Source organism: Zootoca vivipara, chromosome 1 (genome assembly GCF_963506605.1).
Source record: "Zootoca vivipara chromosome 1, rZooViv1.1, whole genome shotgun sequence".
Taxonomy (NCBI): domain Eukaryota; kingdom Metazoa; phylum Chordata; class Lepidosauria; order Squamata; family Lacertidae; genus Zootoca; species Zootoca vivipara.
In genome coordinates this window covers 133,198,058-133,218,534 of record NC_083276.1, presented here as the reverse complement: position 1 = coordinate 133,218,534, position 20,477 = coordinate 133,198,058, and the positions used below count along the sequence as shown (strand labels likewise).

Sequence of the window (20,477 nt, the reverse complement as noted above, 5' to 3'; positions counted from 1 at the left end):
GTCGTTGGCGAATTCCCCCTCCTGCAGCTTTAAGGCATACTTCATTTCCGTCTTTAAACCCAAGTAGTGCTGGGGGTCCCCGTTAAACATGCTCACCAGGGACGGGACCTTTCTTCCGAACCCCCCTTGGGCTCCCCTCTGGTCTGCTAGCCTTCTCTCTTCCAGCTGTGCCTTAAGCAGAGCTGTGTGGTTCACTAGTTCCTGTCCCCTGCTGCTCTTACCTCCTGCACCAACTTATCAACTTCTTGACGTGCCGTGTCCGTGTCTCTCTTGGCTGCTTCTAACTCCCTCTTGGCAGTCTCAACCACCTGTGCCAACTCCACTCGGGCCGCCTCTGCCTGCACGGCCACGATTGCTGCATCCGCGGCATTCATGGTTCTTTCTGCTCAAAAGTAGCCTCAGAGGTTGCAAGGTTTCTCTCGCATGCTGTCAGAGCCTCTCTCCTCCCTCTCTACTTCCTGATTCCTGTAATCTGATCCGCTACTGGACTTGCTGCTCTGCGAAGAGCTCGACCTGATGGGGGGGGCTGTTCCTTATAAGCCCTCCCCCTTACAGGTAATGACCACAAAGACTTGATAGGGAATTCAAGCTTTGAATGACAGAAAACTCTTCACCATTCAGATTGATAGAGCAGCTACCGTAATTCTTTCCCCGAGTCTATAGTGAGCCCAAGGATTATGCAGACGTTTTATTATTATTTATTGAATTTATATACCACCCTAACCGGAGGTCTCGGGGTGGTTCACAGAACAAAATATTATCATTTCAGGCAGATTCTGGCCTAAGCAATGTTAAATGTAAGCTTTGCAAACACATGCTAAAGGACAGTAGTAATTGATTGCCGACAGCAATGTATGCTGAAACTTTATAGCATTCCACAATAAACACCTGACATGTTTTTAAAAGGTATGATTGATTAATTAATTAATTAATATAAGGTTTTAAGTTGAAAACCTTCCTTATTGAAAAGTGTCCTATCTTTTCTAAGGATGCCCTATTCTGCTCTGCAACAAGCTAAGAATCAGCTTGCATTCGATTCAAAAGATCATAGAAACACAGACCCTTAGAGTTGGGACCCCAAGGGTCATCTGCCTGCAATGTAGAAATCTCATATGTGGCTGATGACCATCCAATCCCTGCTTTAAAACCTTCAAGGAAGGAGAGTCCATCACCTGCCGAGGGAGACCCCTGAATTATTTCTCTTATTTATTATGACAATTTCTAGATTTGCAGATGAACTGCTGTGGGGATGTGTTGAGGCATTTCTAATGATTGGCAAAAGTTAGCCCCTGGTTGTGATATCAGATACTTATTGCATGTAAACAGCTTTGTTGCTGAGTCCTAGGCACAGACAGGAGTTGTGCATCTCCTGTTTCTGGCTTGCCCCCTGTGTGCCCTTCAGTCAGTGAGTTTAGGGACCGATCCTACATCTAGAGTCAAATTTTTGTCTAGTCACTAACCAGCACCACCATAATAACCTAGCTGAAAGCAATGGGGAAATTGTCATGAACCTTAAGCACAGATGGATTCTATTGCATTGGCTTCTAGTCCTTAGGGATTACAGTTTCTGCAGCATAAAAAGGGCTAACAGATTCGAATTTGCTCAGTGAAAAATGCTATGACACTTTAATGCAATAAAGAAAGGCAGTATTTTATGGCATTGCACATGACCAGGATATATATCCTAATCACAGAATTGTATTTCATGGTGATGGCATGGAAAGAAAACCTGGTGCTGAAAATCATGTGGATAAGCAGACAATAAAAGTTTGAAATGCAAGAGATCCCAAAGCACGCAAACCATTACATGTCATATGGACTAAAATAGGCTAACATCAATTATAGGGAAAAACCTCACTGTGCATGAGAATGTTTCCTTGCCAAGATTATACTTGGAATTAAAATATCTCCAGGAATATTTGACCTTGTCAAGCTATATTTATTTCCACATGTAATCTCAGTAGTAAAGTGGCTGTTATTGTAGCCACCCACCCACGTGACTTCAATTGTATCAAGTAACAATTAGTACCAGATTTAAATACAAGCAATGTCAGAGACCTAACTAGAAATTAATTGGGCAGCACAAATGGAGTCACACAAACGATAAGACCTCCGTAATCTGCACAACAAGGTTCTGGACTAAAATTAGCTGCAGATTAGCACAATGGAAGAGGTGCCAGGACCTGCTGTAGACAAGCTGCAGATCTTTGAGCCGGGAGGATCCAGATTCAAGCTGAAGACTCGCCATGCCCCTCTGGAGAAATACTTTGAGGCTCTGGTCACAGGAAACCTCAAGAAGCTCAAAGCTCTAGTTGATCAGTATTACGAAGATGTCAATGTGGTCTTTGAGATCAGTAAAAATGAGCTGGAATGGCAGGTGAAAAAGAAAGCTGCGTATGGACTGTCAGGTACTCTAGATTTCAAGGACCACTTTCAAACTTAAACAGGTATTATTTACTAATCCAAACTGAGGCAAGTGGTGCTTTTAAAAAAGTCTTCTCTTATTTGTGGCTATCCAGTTGCTCCCAAAGTCTGTGTGCAGGGTTGGTTCCCTCCCTCCCTCTGTCCCTCCCAGCAGCTCTTTCACGTGGGTCAGCAAGGGTCTTTGGCTAGTATCATAGAGCACTGTCAGCAGTGAACAGGCTTGTAGGCTTGCTATCGCACATTTGTTTCTACACCTGGACAGGATTATGGAAACTGCGCAAGGTGGCAATGGCGATGTGCTGATCTGGTCTAAGGAGCAGGGCTGACCCCCTTGGAAGAGGATCCAAATGTGTCCAGTATTGTTAGCATCATAGAAAGTCTCAGCAAGGAGTTCAGGGTCCTTGGGTTAGGATTCCCACTGAGCCACAGACCAAGTGAAAGGGGTGGAGCAGCCCCTCACTTTCCTCCTCCTCCTCCTCCTCCTCCTCCTCCTCAGGTGTGTGCTTACCTTCCAGTCACCCAGCCATGCTCCAAGGAATCCTCCTCGGTCTGATCACCTCAGGTCCATCAGTGCTGTCTCCCAGGTGAGCCCCCCCCCACCCACATTTCCTGTTTTCTCCACAGGAGCACACCTCCCTCACCTGGCAATGGAGCCAGTGCTTCTCTCATATCCCCTTGGGCAGTGTGTAGGATTGCATCTCTGTAGTCAGGTTGAGCAGCTCCTGCTGCATCCGCTCAGTCCACTGCTGTTCTCCCATCTCTCCCACAGGGTGAAAGGAGAGGTCTATGTGACACAAAAGCTCTGCACCTACCCTATTGTAGGGACTGTGTGGTGGGGGGGGGGCTGCCTGCAAGGGGGGGTGGAAGAGGAGCAGGACTGTTTTCCAGTATAGGCAGAGTTGCCACCCTTCCTCCCCTACTCCGCATCTACTCTTTTTACCCCTTCTGCCTGCTAGTCCATGTGGGATGTTGTTGTTTAGTCGTTTAGTCGTGTCCGACTCTTCGTGACCCCATGGACCATAGCACGCCAGGCACTCCTGTCTTCCACTGCCATGGTCAAACTCATGTTTGTAGCTTCAAGAACACTGTCCAACCATCTTGTCTTCTGACGTCCCCTTCTCCTAGTGCCCTCAATCTTTCCCAACATCAGGGTCTTTTCCAAGGATTCTTCTCTTCTCCTGAGGTGGCCAAAGTATTGGAGCCTCAGCTTCAGGATCTGTCCTTCCAGTGAGCACTCAGGGCTGATTTCCTTAAGAATGGATAGGTTTGATCTTCTAGCAGTCCATGGGACTCTCAAGAGTCTCCTCCAGCACCACAATTCAAAAGCATCAATTCTTCGGCGATCAGCCTTCTTTATGGTCCAGCTCTCACTTCCATACATCACTACTGGGAAAACCATAGCTTTAACTATACGGACCTTTGTCAGCAAGGTGATGTCTCTGCTTTTTAAGATGCTGTCTAGGTTTGTCATCGCTTTTCTCCCAAGAAGCAGGCGTCTTTTAATTTCGTGACTGCTGTCACCATCTGCAGTGATCAAGGAGCCCAAGAAAGTAAAATCTCTCACTGCCTCCATTTCTTCCCCTTCTATTTGCCAGGAGGTGATGGGACCAGTAGAATTTTAAGCATAACCTTGCTAGCGTGTGAAATGAGCGCAATTGTGCGGTAGTTGGAGCATTCTTTGGCACTGCCCTTCTTTGGAATTGGGATGTAGACTGATCTTCTCCAATCCTCTGGCCATTGCTGAGTTTTCCAAACTTGCTGGCATATTGGTTGTAGCACCTTAACAGCATCATCTTTTAAAATTTTAAATAGTTCAGCTGGAATATCATCACTTCCACTGGCCTTGTTATTAGCAGTGCTTTCTAAGGCCCATTTGACTTCACTCTCCAAGATGTCTGGCTCAAGGTCAGCAACCACACTACCTGGGGTGTACGAGACCTCCATATCTTTCTGGTATAAGTCCATGTGGGATGCTCACAGGTAAAGGAAACAGAGCAGGTGCTGCTGAATGTTCTCTACGAACCTTGGTCATGCAGTCTCCTCCAGCATCCTTACTGCTGATCTCTCCCTGGCTGCCTTGTGTATAATGCAAGGAGCAGAAAAGAATGATCCTTCTTGCCTCTTGCTAAGGCCATATTTACAGTATGTTTGTTGGCTCAGTAGGTCAGGCAGAGTCTTGGAGTCACTGTATTTGCTTGAACAGCTGCAGAAGCAGGTCTCCAGCTCTGCTATGTGATAGCAATGTAGAAAATATAAATATCCTAAGTTAGCCAGGCAGAATGAAATAGTGTTCCTAATTTATTTGATTGACTGGCATGGTTTAGCAAGTAATGGAAAAACTTCTTGGTAGATGGTAGGATTACCAATTATAGAAATCTCTACACAAAGCTTTTTATTTGGTTTGTTTGTATATCATGATTCATACTAAGGCTGAGCCAAAACAGACAACTTCTTTCCTCCAAATTCTTGATCAGTATTGAAAGATATCCATCAGAAGTTTTCAGTTTTTAACGCTGACCCTAATTGGCAAGGATGATTTTTGGACCCAGGTGGCGCTGTGGTTAAACCACTGAGCCTAGGGCTTGCTGATCAGAAGGTCGGCAGTTCGAATCCCTGTGACGGGGTGAGCTCCCGTTGCTTGGTCCCAGCTCCTGCCAACCTAGCAGTTCGAAAGCACGTCAAAGTGCAAGTAGATAAATAGGTACCGCTACAGCGGGAAGGTAAACGGTGTTTCCATGTGCTGCTCTGGTTTGCCAGAAGCAGCTTTGTCATGCTGGCCACATGACCTGGAAGCTATATGCCGGCTCCCTCGGCCAATAATGTGAGATGAGCGCGCAACCCCAGAGTCGGTCACGACTGGACCTAATGGTCAGGGGTCCCTTTACCTTTTTACCCACATGATTTATACAGGAAGCTTTGCCCTCACTCTAAATAAGCTTCATCTGTCCTTAGTGATATCAGAATATAGTTATATTGGTTCATTTGAGGAGGGGGGTGGTGGTGGCTGTCATCAGTAGTGAACAGTAGTTAAATTAAGGGGTTTAGAGGGAACCCCACAAAATAATTGCTTTAAAACTGAAAAGTAAACCTGTAGAACCAAAAATGAAAAAGGGGGGGAAACAGAAAAGAATAAGATTTGCACAAAAGATCTCCCCCTGCAATGGGAAAGGACCCCATTCTGTGCTAGCAGCATTTTGACCAGGGCCCCAGGATAAACATTTTAGTGTTTTCTCTTCAAAAGCAATGTAAGCCTTGTTAGCTCATTGTCTAGTGGTTGGGTGACCAGTATGTTGCACAAGCTTGGACTTCAATAGGCTGCATATTTGCTTTAAATGCAGCAGAGCAATTAGCACAAACAAACAAAAGTTTCTCAGCAAAGTTTCTATAGCTTGTTACCAGCATATATCGATTTGTTCCTTCATGACACTCTGTGTGCCATGTGAAATCCAGGCCACTGGTGTTTATTCACTGGGGACTTCTTCTTTTTATTGTCGCTTGCTTTTTATATCCACCCTGACTTGCACTGGCTAACCCCCCCCCCCTGCATGTTTTCAGAGGGGGGAGAGTGTAGTGTGTCCCTGTCATAGCCAGCAAGAGCACTTGGCAGCCTTTGCAGAACTAAGGAAAGTATTGGGATGGTTGACTGTGAGGGGCCGGTGATGCTTTTCAATAGCAAGAGCCATTGAGAGCTGCTACATCTATCATTTCCCTTGGCTGAAGTTTCCCCCAGTCCCTTTTCCACACGTTGTCAGGAGAACCAGGAGATATTGCTGTCTTTTTCACTCATGTACCTTCCAGTTGTGTAACAGTTACATTTTCTGTGCTGTTTAAAAGGATTGCATGCTAATGTCCTGGTGTCCTCTTCTCCCCACCCTCCCCCCCATAATCACACACACACACACACACAGAGAGAGAGAGAGAGAGAGAGAGAGAGAGAGAGAGTAGCCTCTAGCGCTACTAGAAGGAAAGTTATAAAGCAAAATGTGTGGGCATCCTTCTACATGATTTCTGTGAGATCAGCCAAACTGGCTGCTCCTGTCTTTTCTGTCAGTATTTTTAGCCAATGAGTAATGTCAGAACTTTGATCCATGACTGCGTTATTTGGAGACCAAGCTATAGGAATCACTGTAGTCCAAAAAAGCAGCTGTTGTCCCCTCCACTTCAGGGCACTTCCCCTTCCTGCTTCTGTTTCATTTTCTTATCCTTGGAATTGTTATACAGTGGTACCTCGCAAGACGAAATTAATTTGTTCCACGAGTCGTTTCATGTTGCGATAATTTCGTCTTGCAAAGTGCGGTTTCCCATAGGAATGCATTGAAATTTAATCAATGTGTTCCTAGGGGGGGGGGGGGAGTGCAAAAAAGAGGCGCCGACTCACCCGCCATGGCCGCTCCGGAATTTTTTAAGGCTCTGGGGAGGGGGAAGCAGGAGGAGGGCCAGGGAGAGGCTCCCTCCCTCCTTCCCCAGCAGTTGCTTGCACCCAACCAGACGGCCGTTCGCGCCCAGCCATTCGCGCCCAACCAGGCAGCCAGTGGGACTGGACAGGACGGGGGTGGATGGAGCGCTTCGGCAGCCCGCGCTCTGCTCAATGATGGCCGCTCTCCCGTTCACGCGCCTCCACGCAGCCATGCCGTCCTACTCAGTGACGGTGGCACCGGGCAGCCAGTGGTTCGCGGGCACCGACGAGTAAGTGAGTAAGGGAGGGGCGCAGGCGGGAAGACAATGGAAACTTCTGCCCGCTCCCTCCCTCCTTCCCCAGCAGCCGTTCACACTCCTTTCGCTGTTCGCACTCCCAACCAGACGGCTGCTCTCCCGTTCGCGTGCCTGCTTTGCTTCATCTTGCGAAGCACAGCCATAGGAAATTTCGTCTTACGAGTCTCCAAAAAACTCGCAAAACGCTTTCGTCTTGCGAGTTTTTCTTTGTGCGAGACGTTTGTCTAATGAGTTATCACTGTAGTTCTAATCTAAAGACCCTAAATTTCCCCTTTGTTCTTTGTTTGTTCCTAACAACCAAGATGCATATTTCCTTTAGTGGTTTCATCTAAGATTAGGTAATCCCTACAAGGTTTTTCCCCACTGCAAATCCTGCAACACAATAAGTAGCTGAAGTCCAGGCAGTCCTTGAGAATTCACTGTATGCTTAACTTACAGTACAACAATCTACATGTCTACTCAGGTAAATCCCTTTGTGTTTAATGGGGTTTATTCCCAGGTAAGTTGGGTACAGAGTTGCAGCCTTGGCTTTCTTGTGAGGAAAGGGGAAGCCAGTATCAATGCTAAACAAATAGATCTGAAATATAGGCAATTCACTGTGTTACTTATTTTATGAAAGTGGGATGTGTTATCAACCATAATTTTAGCATTGAGCCCCCTTTTGCAGCCATTTTATGTCACCTGCTATATCTCCACAACAACCATGTGACGTAGATTAGGCTGAGAGTTTGTGACTGACCTGAGTTAGGAAGTGAGCAAAAACCATGAAAAGTGAGTTTAAAATATGCACATGCTTACAATATTTTCTTTTTTGTTTATTAAGGTTGCCAAAATGTCTTTTGTTTGTGTTTTCCTGAGAGCTGTGAAACTGCACATGCTCGATGTATTTTTGTAGTCCATGAAAGCTTATGTTAGCCTTTAAATTTGTTAGCCTTTAAGATACCTCAAGCTCTATTCCCGGGTACCATATTTGATGCATTCTTTTCGGGGGGGAGTGGCTTCCTCTTTTGGGAAGTGTGCCAAGGCCTCCAGCCACAATTTTCTCTCTCCCCACAATCCCATCAATTTTGGCAATAATGTCAAAAAGAAAAACAATGAAGTAGACACAGGGCTAAGGTGGCTGGAGAGGTTGAAGTTTCTCTCCCTCGCCGTGGCCAGATGAGCAGCCAAACTTCCACCCTGAGGGGTGTTAACCCTCTACCTCAGCAATTCTGCACAGATTGGGAGGGGGTTACATATGTGTCTAGAACCATGGTTCCCAATTTGGAAGCTGTTTAGACCAAGTTAATGGCCTTTTAGGCTTCCTCCACGTGAATAGGAGTTCACTTTTAGAATAATAAGAATTATATGTCACGGGGGGGGGTCAGGATTTTAGAGGTGCTTAGGTGGGGCATGGCCAATAAAATGTTGGGAACCACTGGTCTAGACCCACTTTGGGGATGAGGCTCCTGGAGGGTTGCCTAACAATGAAAGTGGCCCTCAAGCCCCAAGGTGCTTGCAACCCCTGGTCCAGCTGCAATGGAGGGAGGGAGGCCTTGACAGCACAAAACACTTCTGCTCAGAGATCTGAACTGGCTTCTGATTTGCTACCAGGCCATGTTCAAGGTTATTAGCAACTTGGGATCAATTTACTTGCAATTTACCCCACATGGGTCCAGCCAGCCACTTTGATGGGTGGAATTGGCATTGCTGCAGGGGCCACATGATGCCCACTCCGCATTTGTAAAAACTTGGTCATTTAGTGTAGCAGAGCTTGCACTTTGGAACTCCCTGCCTATTGAGATCAAGCAGCTGCCTTTGCTGTACTGTTTTTGGTGCCTGCTAAAAACATTCCTCTCTAGACAAGCCGACCCAGATGCTTAGAAAGGTTTTGAACTTTTGTATGGTTTAAAGTAGGGTTGTATTTTTAAAATTGATTTTACTGTTTTATCTCTTCTAACCCACTCTGAGGTTTTTTTTTACAATTAAGCAGTGTATAAATTTTATGGGGGGGAAATGTGTTTCAGTGCCTTCAAATGCCACATGATCCATCAACTGTCTGCATGTTTGTTTAATCATTTCAATACTGTTAGTCATGACAGAAACTCATAGAAGGATTATTATTATTATTATTATTATCCAGACTTATTAGTTGTTTGTTACCTGAAAGGTCTCCAAACAACTTGCATTTAAAAATGTAAGCATCCATAGATTATACCATTCAACAGTCATATTGTTACATGCCACCCAATCTGCCTGAGCACTGCGAGATTCCATGGGCTGCAGGCTCATCTTAACCCAGGCTCTGTGTTTCCTTTTGGGCAAATGAGGCACAGCAGAGACTGTCGGGTCCTTAGGACGGACGGACACACACACACACACACACACACACCCATAGCCTTGCACTCAAACAGACAGCGAGCAGCACCCCCTGCCCCCTCTCCAGCTGAATCCCTCTTAACTCCAACCTGCTGCTTTAAGCCCTCGGCTTTTATCCCCTGAGGGAGGAAGCCTTTTTGATGTGCCCTTTGCACACCTAGCCCCTTTGATGAACTTCCTAATTGTTTACCCCTCCTTCCAAGGAAACTTGCCAGAGTTAATTAGTGCCTAACTCATGTTGATTTCCTAGATTAAGGAGGGGGTCACAATTTAGGATGCTGGCCTGACTTAATTAGCTCTCACTATGCCAATAGCAGAGGCTTTTCAGTGGGGCCACCCCACTGGGTCTGCCTACAGTAGAGATGAGCCTGGCTATTTCCCAGTTCTAACATTTCAGCCTTCATTCAATAACAAACATTAACATTCTCATACAAACACCTGCAAATCCCTGTACACTCGGAGACATGGAAAAACCTGATGATCCCATATCTCCACCACAAGCCCATCCTTGCTTTTGCTTTCTGTTTCTCTGCTCCAGGCCTGTGGTCTCTGGAATACAAGAGGGATCTGACCAACCCGCTCTGCATCTCGGCCATCCACGGACACACTGCCTGCCTCCGCCATCTGCTCTTCTGGCAAGCAGACCCAAACACAGCTCCAGGAGGACGGAGCGCCCTGCATGAAGCCTGCAAGAGGGGCCACAGAGAATGCGCAGAGTTGCTCCTGGAACACAAGGCTAATCCCAATCTTCTGAGTGATGATGGGCAAGCACCTTTGCACCTGTGCACCAGCCGGAACACATTAGGGTAAGGAGCAAGATGTTGGGGCAAGATTCTAGGGGGACGACTTCCTCAAATATGAGGTCTCCTAGGTTTCTAGGATTTGGCTGCTAAGCCTAGGCCCTAGGACAATTCAAGAAAGCAAAATATTTTTTTTCTTGTTTTCCTCCTCTTAAAACTAGGTGCGTCTTATGGAGCAAAAATACGGTATTTCTTTGTTAAATTCATTAATGACCCTCGCAGGTCTGTTAAGCATTCTTTTTACACGTCTAAAGAGTTGCTCAAGAGGTGTGTGTTGCTCATTGAAATGGCTCGTTGAACCAAGTTGAACTGGTTTCAAGCATATAAATACAGTTTCAAGCATATAAATTTAATTCATAAGTCAAAAAGTGCCATTGGAAATGCAATTTCCCATAGGAATGCATTGGAAACGGAATAATTTGTAAGTCGAAGTAACCCCATCTAAAAATTCATAAGTCAAAAAACCCTATCTAAAACTGCCGTGGTTTCCGTTCGGATGTTGAGAAATTCGTAAGTGTGAGGCCATTTGCCCCATTCGTAAGTCGAAAAATTCGGTTGTCAAGTGTTCGTAAGTCAAGGTACCACTGTAGGATTGTTACAAATGATGCTTCTGATGAAGAGGATGAAGTGGACTTTATTATTATTTTTTTATAATATATTTTTATTAATTTTCCAATTAAAAACAATTATATCACATCCATTATTTCAAATTATACAAATACATATCAATCAGACCGAATGTTATGCCGAATCATCTAAAATTTTCGGGGTTCCCATGCTTCAAGAAATTGGGGATTCCTCGCAGCTGCCCACTGCCGTCTTTTTCTAAAGTCCAAATCGTCACTCAAAGTCTATAATAGTCCCGATCTTTCCCCTACAGTCACAAAGATGTTTTCCTCTTTCATCCGATTTTTTCCCAGCTGCTGAGACAAGTATCAAACGAGATTTCACATATGTTCTTTCTCCTGTATGAGTTAATCAGTCCGGCCTCCCCATAAATCTTCTTGGTCTGGAGCGTCCCTGTTGCGTCGGTCTTTCAACACTGAGCAGCGCCATCTTAGAAAACTCAAATCACTTTCGTTTTCTTCTCATTAACAATCTTTATGAAATTTACAGCTTTTCCAGGCAGAAGACCCAGCCGTCACCTTATGCATAGACTCTTGATAAATTAGTGGCTCTCCTTGCCCTATAGCTGAACTTAGCTTCAGGTCGCTGTTCAAATTCAAAGTGCGTCACACCTCATAAATCCTCCGAACGCTTTCCAGGCACTCCTTCTATCCAATTAGAGGGGGGCTTCTCTCGTCCACAATTTTACATCTTCAAAAAGTATACTCAGTATCAACAGTTTATAAAGTTCAACTCCCACAGATATCTTTTATTTCTCGTTCGTTCCAAACAAGCAAGGACATCACGTCCGGGAAGGTATGGAGTAACTCGTAGAGTATATGAAAAAAAAAAACTCATTTCCCTTGTCGTTCCGTCCCCAGAGGATGAAGTGGACTTTAACCCAACAAAGCTAATGCCATAAGCAATCTATTAATATTTAAGGTGGAGATACTGTTCTTAGTACTGTTTTGCTAAAATTGAACTGCAGCCTATTTTACAGGGTGGTTGTGAGGATAAAAAACAAAACATTTTGGAAAATTTGAAATGCTTTTTACAAAAAGTAGGTGTCTGCAGGGGATACTTCAGATGTGAACTCCGTGTGCAGAGCCTATATGGATTGCCCTCTCCCTGCACACCCCATGCAGGCAAGCGACAGACATACGCACAGGACTTGCACAAAAAGTCCAATGTGCAGAGGCCAGAATACGCTGGTTGTGTCCCAGATTCCTTTCTCTTTGGTGGTTGTTTTGTTTCCAACCTTCTCCCACCCTTTCAGGGTCAGAGGTAGGCAGGTGGGAGCTGTTCTCTGTTCCATTGAACCCCACTCCCTTGCTTTCCTCCCAGGAGCTGTGGGGCAGCTTAGGCTGAGTGAGGGCTCAAGGTCCCACCCCAATCTGGATCTCCCCTTAACATCCCTCTACCTTATTTCATATTCCGGGGGTGGGGAGAGATGTAGAGGTGAGAAGGCTAGGGGGGAGCTGTGGCATAGCAAGGGCTGCTAGCGCCCGGGACAAGGCAAGTATTACACCCCCTAACCCATTATTTCCTTGGTGTGCACAGAAAGTGCGCATACAGCTTCAACTCCATTTTGTTTCACACAATCTCTTTAAGTGAATTGGTACATGTTCCTCAAGAACATCCCACCTATGAGTGGAGCTTGAGAAGAATGTGTACACCTTTTCCACAGTGCCAAAGAAAGCCACAGACTGTGTCCCAACACCAGCAAGACCGAGCAAGTGATGGTTACATGGCACAAATACCGCTTTGGGATTCATATCCAAAATATGTTGTTGTTGTTATTATTATTTATTTAATTTCCATACCACCCTATAGTCAGTGTGGTATAGTGGTTAAGAGCAGTAGACTCGTAATCTGGTGAACCGGGTTCGTGTCTCCACTCCTCCACATGCAGCTGCTGGGTGACCTTGGGCTAGTCACACTTCTTTGAAGTCTCTCAGCCTCACTCACCTCACAGAGTGTTTGTTGTGGGGGAGGAAGGGAAAGGAGAATGTTAGGCACTTTGAGACTCCTTAGGGTAGTGATAAAGCGGGATATCAAATCCAAACTCTCCTCCACCGCCACCACCTCCTCCTCCTCCTCCTATTCTTCTTCTTCATAAAATATATGTGAAAACATATGTTTCTGTCCACCACTAATGTGTCCAGCCATAGTTGTGGCATTGTTGTATCCTTGGCTCCAGCTTAAGCTGACCTGCCTGCAACTGGTCACAAATCTGTTTTGTAAATGGCACCCACTGATTTTCCATGTAACTGAATAAAGTCAATGAAAGACTCTACCCCACTGACTTCTGTATCTCCAGTGTGTGCATATTGAGTCACTTGACACCATTGCCCCCCCAGCCCCCCCCCCCACATGCCCCTGCAGCTTCTTCTACAGAGCCAGGATCTGCTTCCCTTGGCTGGGATACTGGGGTGGAGAGGAGGGGGACTCTCCTTCTCCCTTGCCCCAACTCTCTCCACTGATTGGTCTGCATCTGATAACTCGCTTCCCCTCCTAGTCCATGTGGTCTCCAGTCCCACCAGCAACGCTAGCTGGTGAGGCGGGGCGAAGCTCTTCAGCATCACCCGCTGATAGGCTGGAACGAAGGGGCAAGAGCTCAGCGACCTGTTACCTGAGCGGCAGCCACGACGTCCCTTGAACGCTGAGCACGACGGAGAGCGGGACGAGGGATTGGTGGGAGCGCATGTCCCCTAGCAACTGGCCCTCGCCCAAACCCAAACCTTGGGAGATTTTCTGTGTGAGGGGGAGGGTGTGCTATTTTGCAACCAGGGCCACTCCCCCCTGGCCCTCCCACACTATGCCACTGAGCAGGGGGGGAGGAATAATCTTTTTTCCATAGTTCTGGAAATTTATGGGGTCCTTTGCTAGCACCTTTAACTGAAGAAAGAAGCACGTGAGCAGGGCAAATAATTTCTGAAGTGCCACAACCCTCACACTGAGGCTCAGCATCTGTGAGTCTTTGCCAGCTGTCACCTATCCTTTTATTAATTTACTTTATTTCATTAAATTTGTACACTGCTTGATTGTAACAAAACTCCTCAAAGCAGTTAACAAAAAGATAAAACCATAAAATCAGGAAAAAACATTACATTACATTAAAACATACAAGAAGTTAAAATAAAAAATTAAAATTCACAACAACATTTCTAAGCAACTGTGTAGGGCCATAGCTTCTGACATGGTGCAGAAACCTCTGGCAGAAATGTTACAACTCTCTCACCACACTCAATGCAAACTGAAAGAATTGTGTCCCCGCATAATCTTATAGTAGATGACACATGCGCAAGTATGACAACACAGATAGTTAATGCACAGCTAAACATAGCTCTGAAGGGGATTGGCACAGCCTATTGTGACCCCCGGCCTGCTGTTCTCCACTTTCTTTCAATCAGAGACAGAAGAAAACATCCTCCTCCAAAGAGTTAGGCTGAGCAGAATTTTTTTAAAAAAATAATAATAAATTCCACGTCTGGCCATTTTAAATTAGATTTTAAATGCCAAATTTATTTTAAATTACAATAATTTATTATTAAAATACCTGAATTGTGGCTGTTCTGAGTTGTGGGTGGAGGGGTGGGCTGCACCCTTCTAATTCCTGGGTCTAGGTAAAGTTAAAGGGATCCCTGACCGTTAGGGTCCATTCACGGATGACTCTGGGGTTGCAGCGCTCATCTCGCTTTACTGGCCGAGGGAGCTGGCATACAGCTTCCAGGTTATGTGGCCAGCATGACAAAGCCGCTTCTGATGAACCAGAGCAGCGCACGGAAACGCCGTTTACCTTCCCGCCAGAGTGGTACCTATTTATCTACTTGCACTTTGACTTGCTTTCGAACTTGCTTCCGAACTGCTGGGTTGGCAGGAGCAGGGACCGAACAACGGGAGCTCACCCCGTCGCAGGGATTCGAACTGCCAACCTTCTGATCAGCTAGTTCTAGGCTCTGTGGTTTAAACCACAGTGGATCCAGATTTCTGGACTAGTCAGGCTAGCTTCCGGGTCAGGTAATGGCCTAAGTATGAGTCATTAAGGTAACAAAGGAAGTGCCCCATCCCTCAACTCTCTGGTAGTTAGAAAGACAAAGGCAGAGTTGAGAGTTGATTGTTGTGAGCTAGGAGCTGGAAGGTGGCAGGCTGGGCAGCTGAGAACAGAGCTGTGCCTGATTTATGTTGCAATCCAAGGCTGTGGCTATGGGAGAAGCTTGGGGTGTCAATGCTGACTCAGGTTGCATATATGTGTAAATAAACCATATACCCCTCATTCCAAAGGAAACACAAACCCTGAGGAAGCGCCTGGAACCTCTGGAATCTCACACAGACGAATTTATTTTAAAATGTGTGTGCTTATTTAAACTGAAGATTTACAATTCCCTTTAGCATGATTTTTAAGTGTCCTTTTGAGTTCACCACCCCCTCCAGTGAAAATGCTTAAAAAAACAAAAGCCCAGTCTCTGGGAGAACATAGGATGCCATGGTTGAGTGTGGTCCTCCCCTTTCACCAGCCCTGACCCATTGAGGCGGCTCTGCTGGTGGAATGGCTCTACTGGCATGATGAGGGAATTCCGTCAGTGCATTTGCCTTGCTTAGTCATGTTTCTCATGTTGTGTGGATGTAACCAAAATCTATCAACCCTCTCAGTCAGCATTGCTCCAGTACAGGATTGCACCCTCAAACAGGCTAAAGTGTTGTAGGATTTGTGATATTAATGCATGAAAATTGCTTAGAAGTGGTATGCCATGTATAAATAAATAAAATAAAATAAAATAAAATCTCACAGTTAAATGCACCTTTTACTACCGGTAGGTATTATGACTGGTTGGAATTTTCCTTCTGCTGAGTGAAGTCAAGTAACATACCACAATTAAACTAGAGAAGTTTGCTTTGTTGTGCTGCTGCAGGACTACCATGTAACCCATACAACAGCACTAGCGCCAAAGAACTTCAGATCCAGATTTCTCAGTTATTTTGTATTCTTGAGTCTCTCTGAACACCAAAAGGCGACTTGGGTCAGCTAGAGATTGCTACTCCACATGTTAGCAAACAGGACAGATTCAAATACTGTTCTAGAAATGGAATTAATTCGGGCAGCTAATTTCTAGCAGAAGAGCTGGCAAAAGGAAACAGTTGATTTGCATTCTCAGCCCCCACCCGCCAAGGCATTTTGAGTTTGGATGCCAAGGTCCTTTTTAAAATGTAGTCACCTCACCTGCTGTTCCTGCATCCTGTTTAGAGGACATTTGAAGAAGTCTGCCATGGACTACTTGCTTTTGAAAAGTGCAGGGTGGACAGAATCCTTCATTCTATCTATGTTACTGGAGTTTTCCGCATGTGCCTATGTCTGTCCAGCTGTGAAGGCATCTTTGTTGATTTACATCACATTTTATACAAATGCCAAGGGGGCAGCACTTGAACTGCCATCCTATAAGCCACGCACATCACAGATGCAATGTTGAAAGAACTGAGCCAGCCCTAAGCCCTTGAATATTATGGCTTTATAATGGCAATGCTGCCAGAGCCTTAACTACAGCAGCACAACTGGATGCCTCTACAATAACTAAGCCATCTACTTGGAAGGATCAAAAATTAACAGACATTTCAGATGGGATTCGACCACTGCTTCTCATTCCCAGAGAGTTGTGCTAAAGTTAGATGGTGAGGAGGTCAAGCTTTGGGTAACAAACATTTTCTCTTTGATTAGGGGAAACCACTTCTGCTGATTTCCCCCCCCCCCCACAGGTAATGGATTGAAGGTCATCCCTAATTTTTACTGACAATAAAGAGCAGGTCATTGACCTACATAGGGAGCTATTTTATTTGGCTCCCTCTTTGTAACAATGGCCTGAACACCTATGTGCCAGGTTCTTCTGTGTTCCCATATTCACCATGGGGGCAGGACTTAAAACCTTTGAGCCTCTCAGTGACTGGGATAAAAAAAAAACACTATCTGGGCTTCCTTCCAACCATTTCAACTTTCACAATCCATGAGAATTCAACCAAAAAAAGAAAAGAAAGATGTAGGACCTTTAATCTAGAAGCTTTTTGAAACTCCCCCCCCCTTTTTTTTTTAAAGTTCCAGCAAAGTTCATTTCTATCTTATTCACTTTGGGAGCCATGCATGCCAACTTCGCCCTATTTAGTTGAGTTCCTCTCCTTGACCTTCTTTTTATAGTAGTGATAATTAACATGGTGGGGTAAGAGAAGTCGACAAATTCACTGCACTCCCTTTGCTAAAGCTGGGGTGATTAAAAAAAGGAGAATCATGCAGGCTTTTGTAGAAACTAGAACTGAGGAGGAGAAACCCGTCTTTGTTTCTATACTTTGGCCATGCCACAGGGTTAAAAATATGATACAATACAAATACAGGGTCTCTGAATCAGGGTTAAGTCCAGAAAGGGCACTCGCTAACAAAACACTGGGGAAGCTGTCATAGGCTTCAGAGCAGAAGTATAAAAGTCAGAAGGAAAATTAATAGCCCGTTGATTTCATTCAGGTGGTGGTAAATGCAAGTATTTTGAAATGAGTATGGCATTCCATGTCAATCTGAGCAGGAATCTCATTTGCAGATGACAATTGTGCCCTATCCAGATAGCTGCCTTTTGAAAATTATGCTCTGGAACAGGCATAGGCAAACTTGGCCCTCCAGATGTTTGGCCCTCCAGATGTTTGGGACTACAACTCCCATCATCCCTAGCTAACAGGACCAGTGGTCGGGGGTGATGGGAGTTGTAGTCCCAAAACATCTGGAGGGCCAAGTTTGCCTATGCCTGCTCCGGAACATAAATTAACTATAGGTCTGATGCTGTACTAAACCTGTTTTTGTTTTAACTTGTCCACCTGCCCTCCAAAAACTGTTTTGGTACAGAAATATATTCTCTTATATTTATCTTATTACAACAACTGTAGGACCTCTTGAAGGAGACGGGGGGGGGCATATTTCTTGAATAAACACTGCTGGCACATGGCAGGAGATGCCTTGCTTGAGTTGCTGCAGAGTCTCAGTGTAGCTTGTGGTGCTCAGCTCCTATGCCTGTTGAGTATAAGCAAGAAATGTTCAGTTTTTCCTATTTATTTATTTTCTAGCAGAAGCAACAGCACAAAGTTAGATGCCCATCTATTGAGATTCCTGCATTGCAGGGGGTTCGACTAGATGACCCTCAGGGTCCCTTCCAACTCTATGAGTCTATGGTTCTATGAATAGCAGTACTCTTCTTTTTTACATCTATGGCTGAAATCAGAAGCACATTTACCAGGAAAAAAGGTTCACTGAACTCAGTGAGACTTCCCAGAAAACATGCACAGGCTCAGGCTGCAAGTTTTATTTTAAATACACCCTAACCCCCCCTCCTGGCCTTTCAACAGAGCAGGCTGAAATCCAGCTAGAGTGTCCATGCCACAATGGAGTATCTGTGTGCTAACTTCTACATAGTTATGCTGACCATAACTATGGTGCATACCGAAAGACATTGCCTGAATATTAGATAGTTTCCTCCCAAGAGATGATCAAATGTTCAAATAACAATGAAAAGTCCAGCAAATGCTACATTTCTGCAGCATTCTTTTGCAATTCCTCCTTCAAATGGCTGTTTACTGCCTGAATGATGAAGTGGCATCATCAGGAGTCAGGTTTTGTTTTGTTGTAGTCTGCAGTCCATGGTTTATCTTATCACAGGCAGCAGATGCAGTGGAGGACTCGGAGGAAGCTGCTCGGGCACCTGCGACGGTGCGCCCATAGGGATGGGGCAGGGGCAGGGCGAGCTGTCCATAGGGGCGGGACACACCGTGGGGCCTCTGGAGTCTGCCTGCCTACTCCCACTCAGCCGCCCTACAGCTGGGGGGAGGCAGTGGGTGAACCGTTTGGGCAGCGTGGAGCCTGCGCCCACCCAAGCCACCACATCTCTCCCAGGAGAGACGCGGGGCTCGGGCGTGCTGCAAGCCCCACGGTGAGTGCTGCCCGGCATTTTGTCACGCCCGCCCCTCAGTGGTGACACCCGGGGCAGACTGCACCCACTGCACCCCCCTTCCTCCGCCCCTGAGCAGATGAAGTGATAAATCTATTTCTGGGTGACACCAGGCTGCAAGCAAGGATTCGCAGGACTGCATCTTCTTTTTGGGGGGGGGGGTGCATGGTTGTGAGCTTGGTGGGTTGAACAGGAGAAGGGGCTATTGGGGTTGGCATCACTGCAATGTTTTAAGCATCAGTGATAGAGTTGGCCAGACACAGTTTCTGTTTGGGAAATTAGAGAGAGGGAGGGGGAGCAGCATACATATCTAGCGGATCAGGGAGACCGCCTGGCTAGAACAATTTCCTCTGACATGAAGGCTTTGGTGTGAGGGAGTTTTGGGATTATTTAAAATTTTGTATGTGAGCCTTCTTTCTTACTGTACCTGACTTATTTAATAGTTGGTGGGCACTCATACCATGTCTCAGTTTCTGAACATTGGGCAAGACTCTCTCTGCAAAGAGTTCTGGACGTGACTGTCACACATGGGGACAAGGAGCCAACAGTTGTCAGGTCCTTGAGGAGGCAGCCAGGAGTTATGGGGGGTAGAGCACGATTCATTCCCTCTGCCTAAATCCCACATGTATAGATGATATTTCCACTATGCTAGGCATACAGTACTGAAGGGAAAAGAACCCAGGATGGCCTGCCAGGTCTCTTATATCCCAAACCTGTAACTGTCTAGAAATAGCATATGCAGAGCAAACTTTCCGGTAAACAATGTTTACCCCACCTGCTCCGCTCCCCGTTCTCCTCTCCTGCTGGCCATGTTAGTGCATTCCATCCACGTCTGTTTTCAAGGCTATTTTTAGCTTAATAAGGTTGGTTACTTAAGATAAAAGGGAAGGCGCCCCTTGCTGTTCAGGAGGCACCCTGCAGAGCCTCTAGGGAACTCACCATCCAAGGCAGTGCATTCGCCTCTAGGCTTCTTTTTTAACACCACCTCTCAGTTAATTACGTGGAACAGCAGAAAGGGGGGTTCAAGAGGTGAATGCAGGGCTGGACCCTTTAGGGCTGCTGTGTGACAGTGAGTGTCTGCCAGCGAGTGAAGGAGGAGGCCAGGAGGCAGTCAGCTGTCTGGAAGGACCAGAGGGCACCGTGGTCTGTCCATACCCTTTTCGAATAATATGCTTCTGTAACAGGCAGACACACCGCTTTTCTTTACCTCAGCAGCCAGAACTGAGGATATATACCATTGCAAATATGAGAAAGTCTAGTCCCATAGCATTTATAAAATGCAATTTAACATTTCCCATAAAGTGGAACTGAAGGGGAAGCTCTTATCAAAGAAACAAAGGACAAAAAACATCCCCCTTTAACCCCAAAAGTCAGGGTCTGCATGCACAAGCCCTTTTCCACTCCAGCCCCAGACACTGGCAATGCAATAACTACATTCAGTTCTGCCCTTATAAGTCGTCATTTGCTTTGATTCACCAGCAACCATGGGCGTACCCAGTGTGGGGCAGGGGGGGCAGCTGCCCCTCAGAAGCAAAAAGCCCACCGCTTTTGGCCGGCCACACCTGGTGCACGCGCACCCGAGTCACCCAGGAGACGGGCGGTG

At 45.8% G+C, this 20,477-nt stretch overlaps 1 protein-coding gene across 1 annotated transcript in view; it reads left to right on the top strand.

The window, feature by feature from the left end:
* The first annotated feature begins 2,081 nt into the window (after window positions 1-2,081).
* The window catches only part of ASB18 (ankyrin repeat and SOCS box containing 18), a 40,981-nt gene continuing 22,585 nt past the window's right edge, over window positions 2,082-20,477 (top strand). The window contains exons 1-2 of the mRNA XM_035139182.2: window positions 2,082-2,408; window positions 10,034-10,301. Of these exons, the coding sequence (XP_034995073.2) occupies window positions 2,165-2,408; window positions 10,034-10,301 (512 nt within the window). The 5' untranslated portion in view covers window positions 2,082-2,164. The remainder of the gene's footprint in view (window positions 2,409-10,033; window positions 10,302-20,477) is intronic.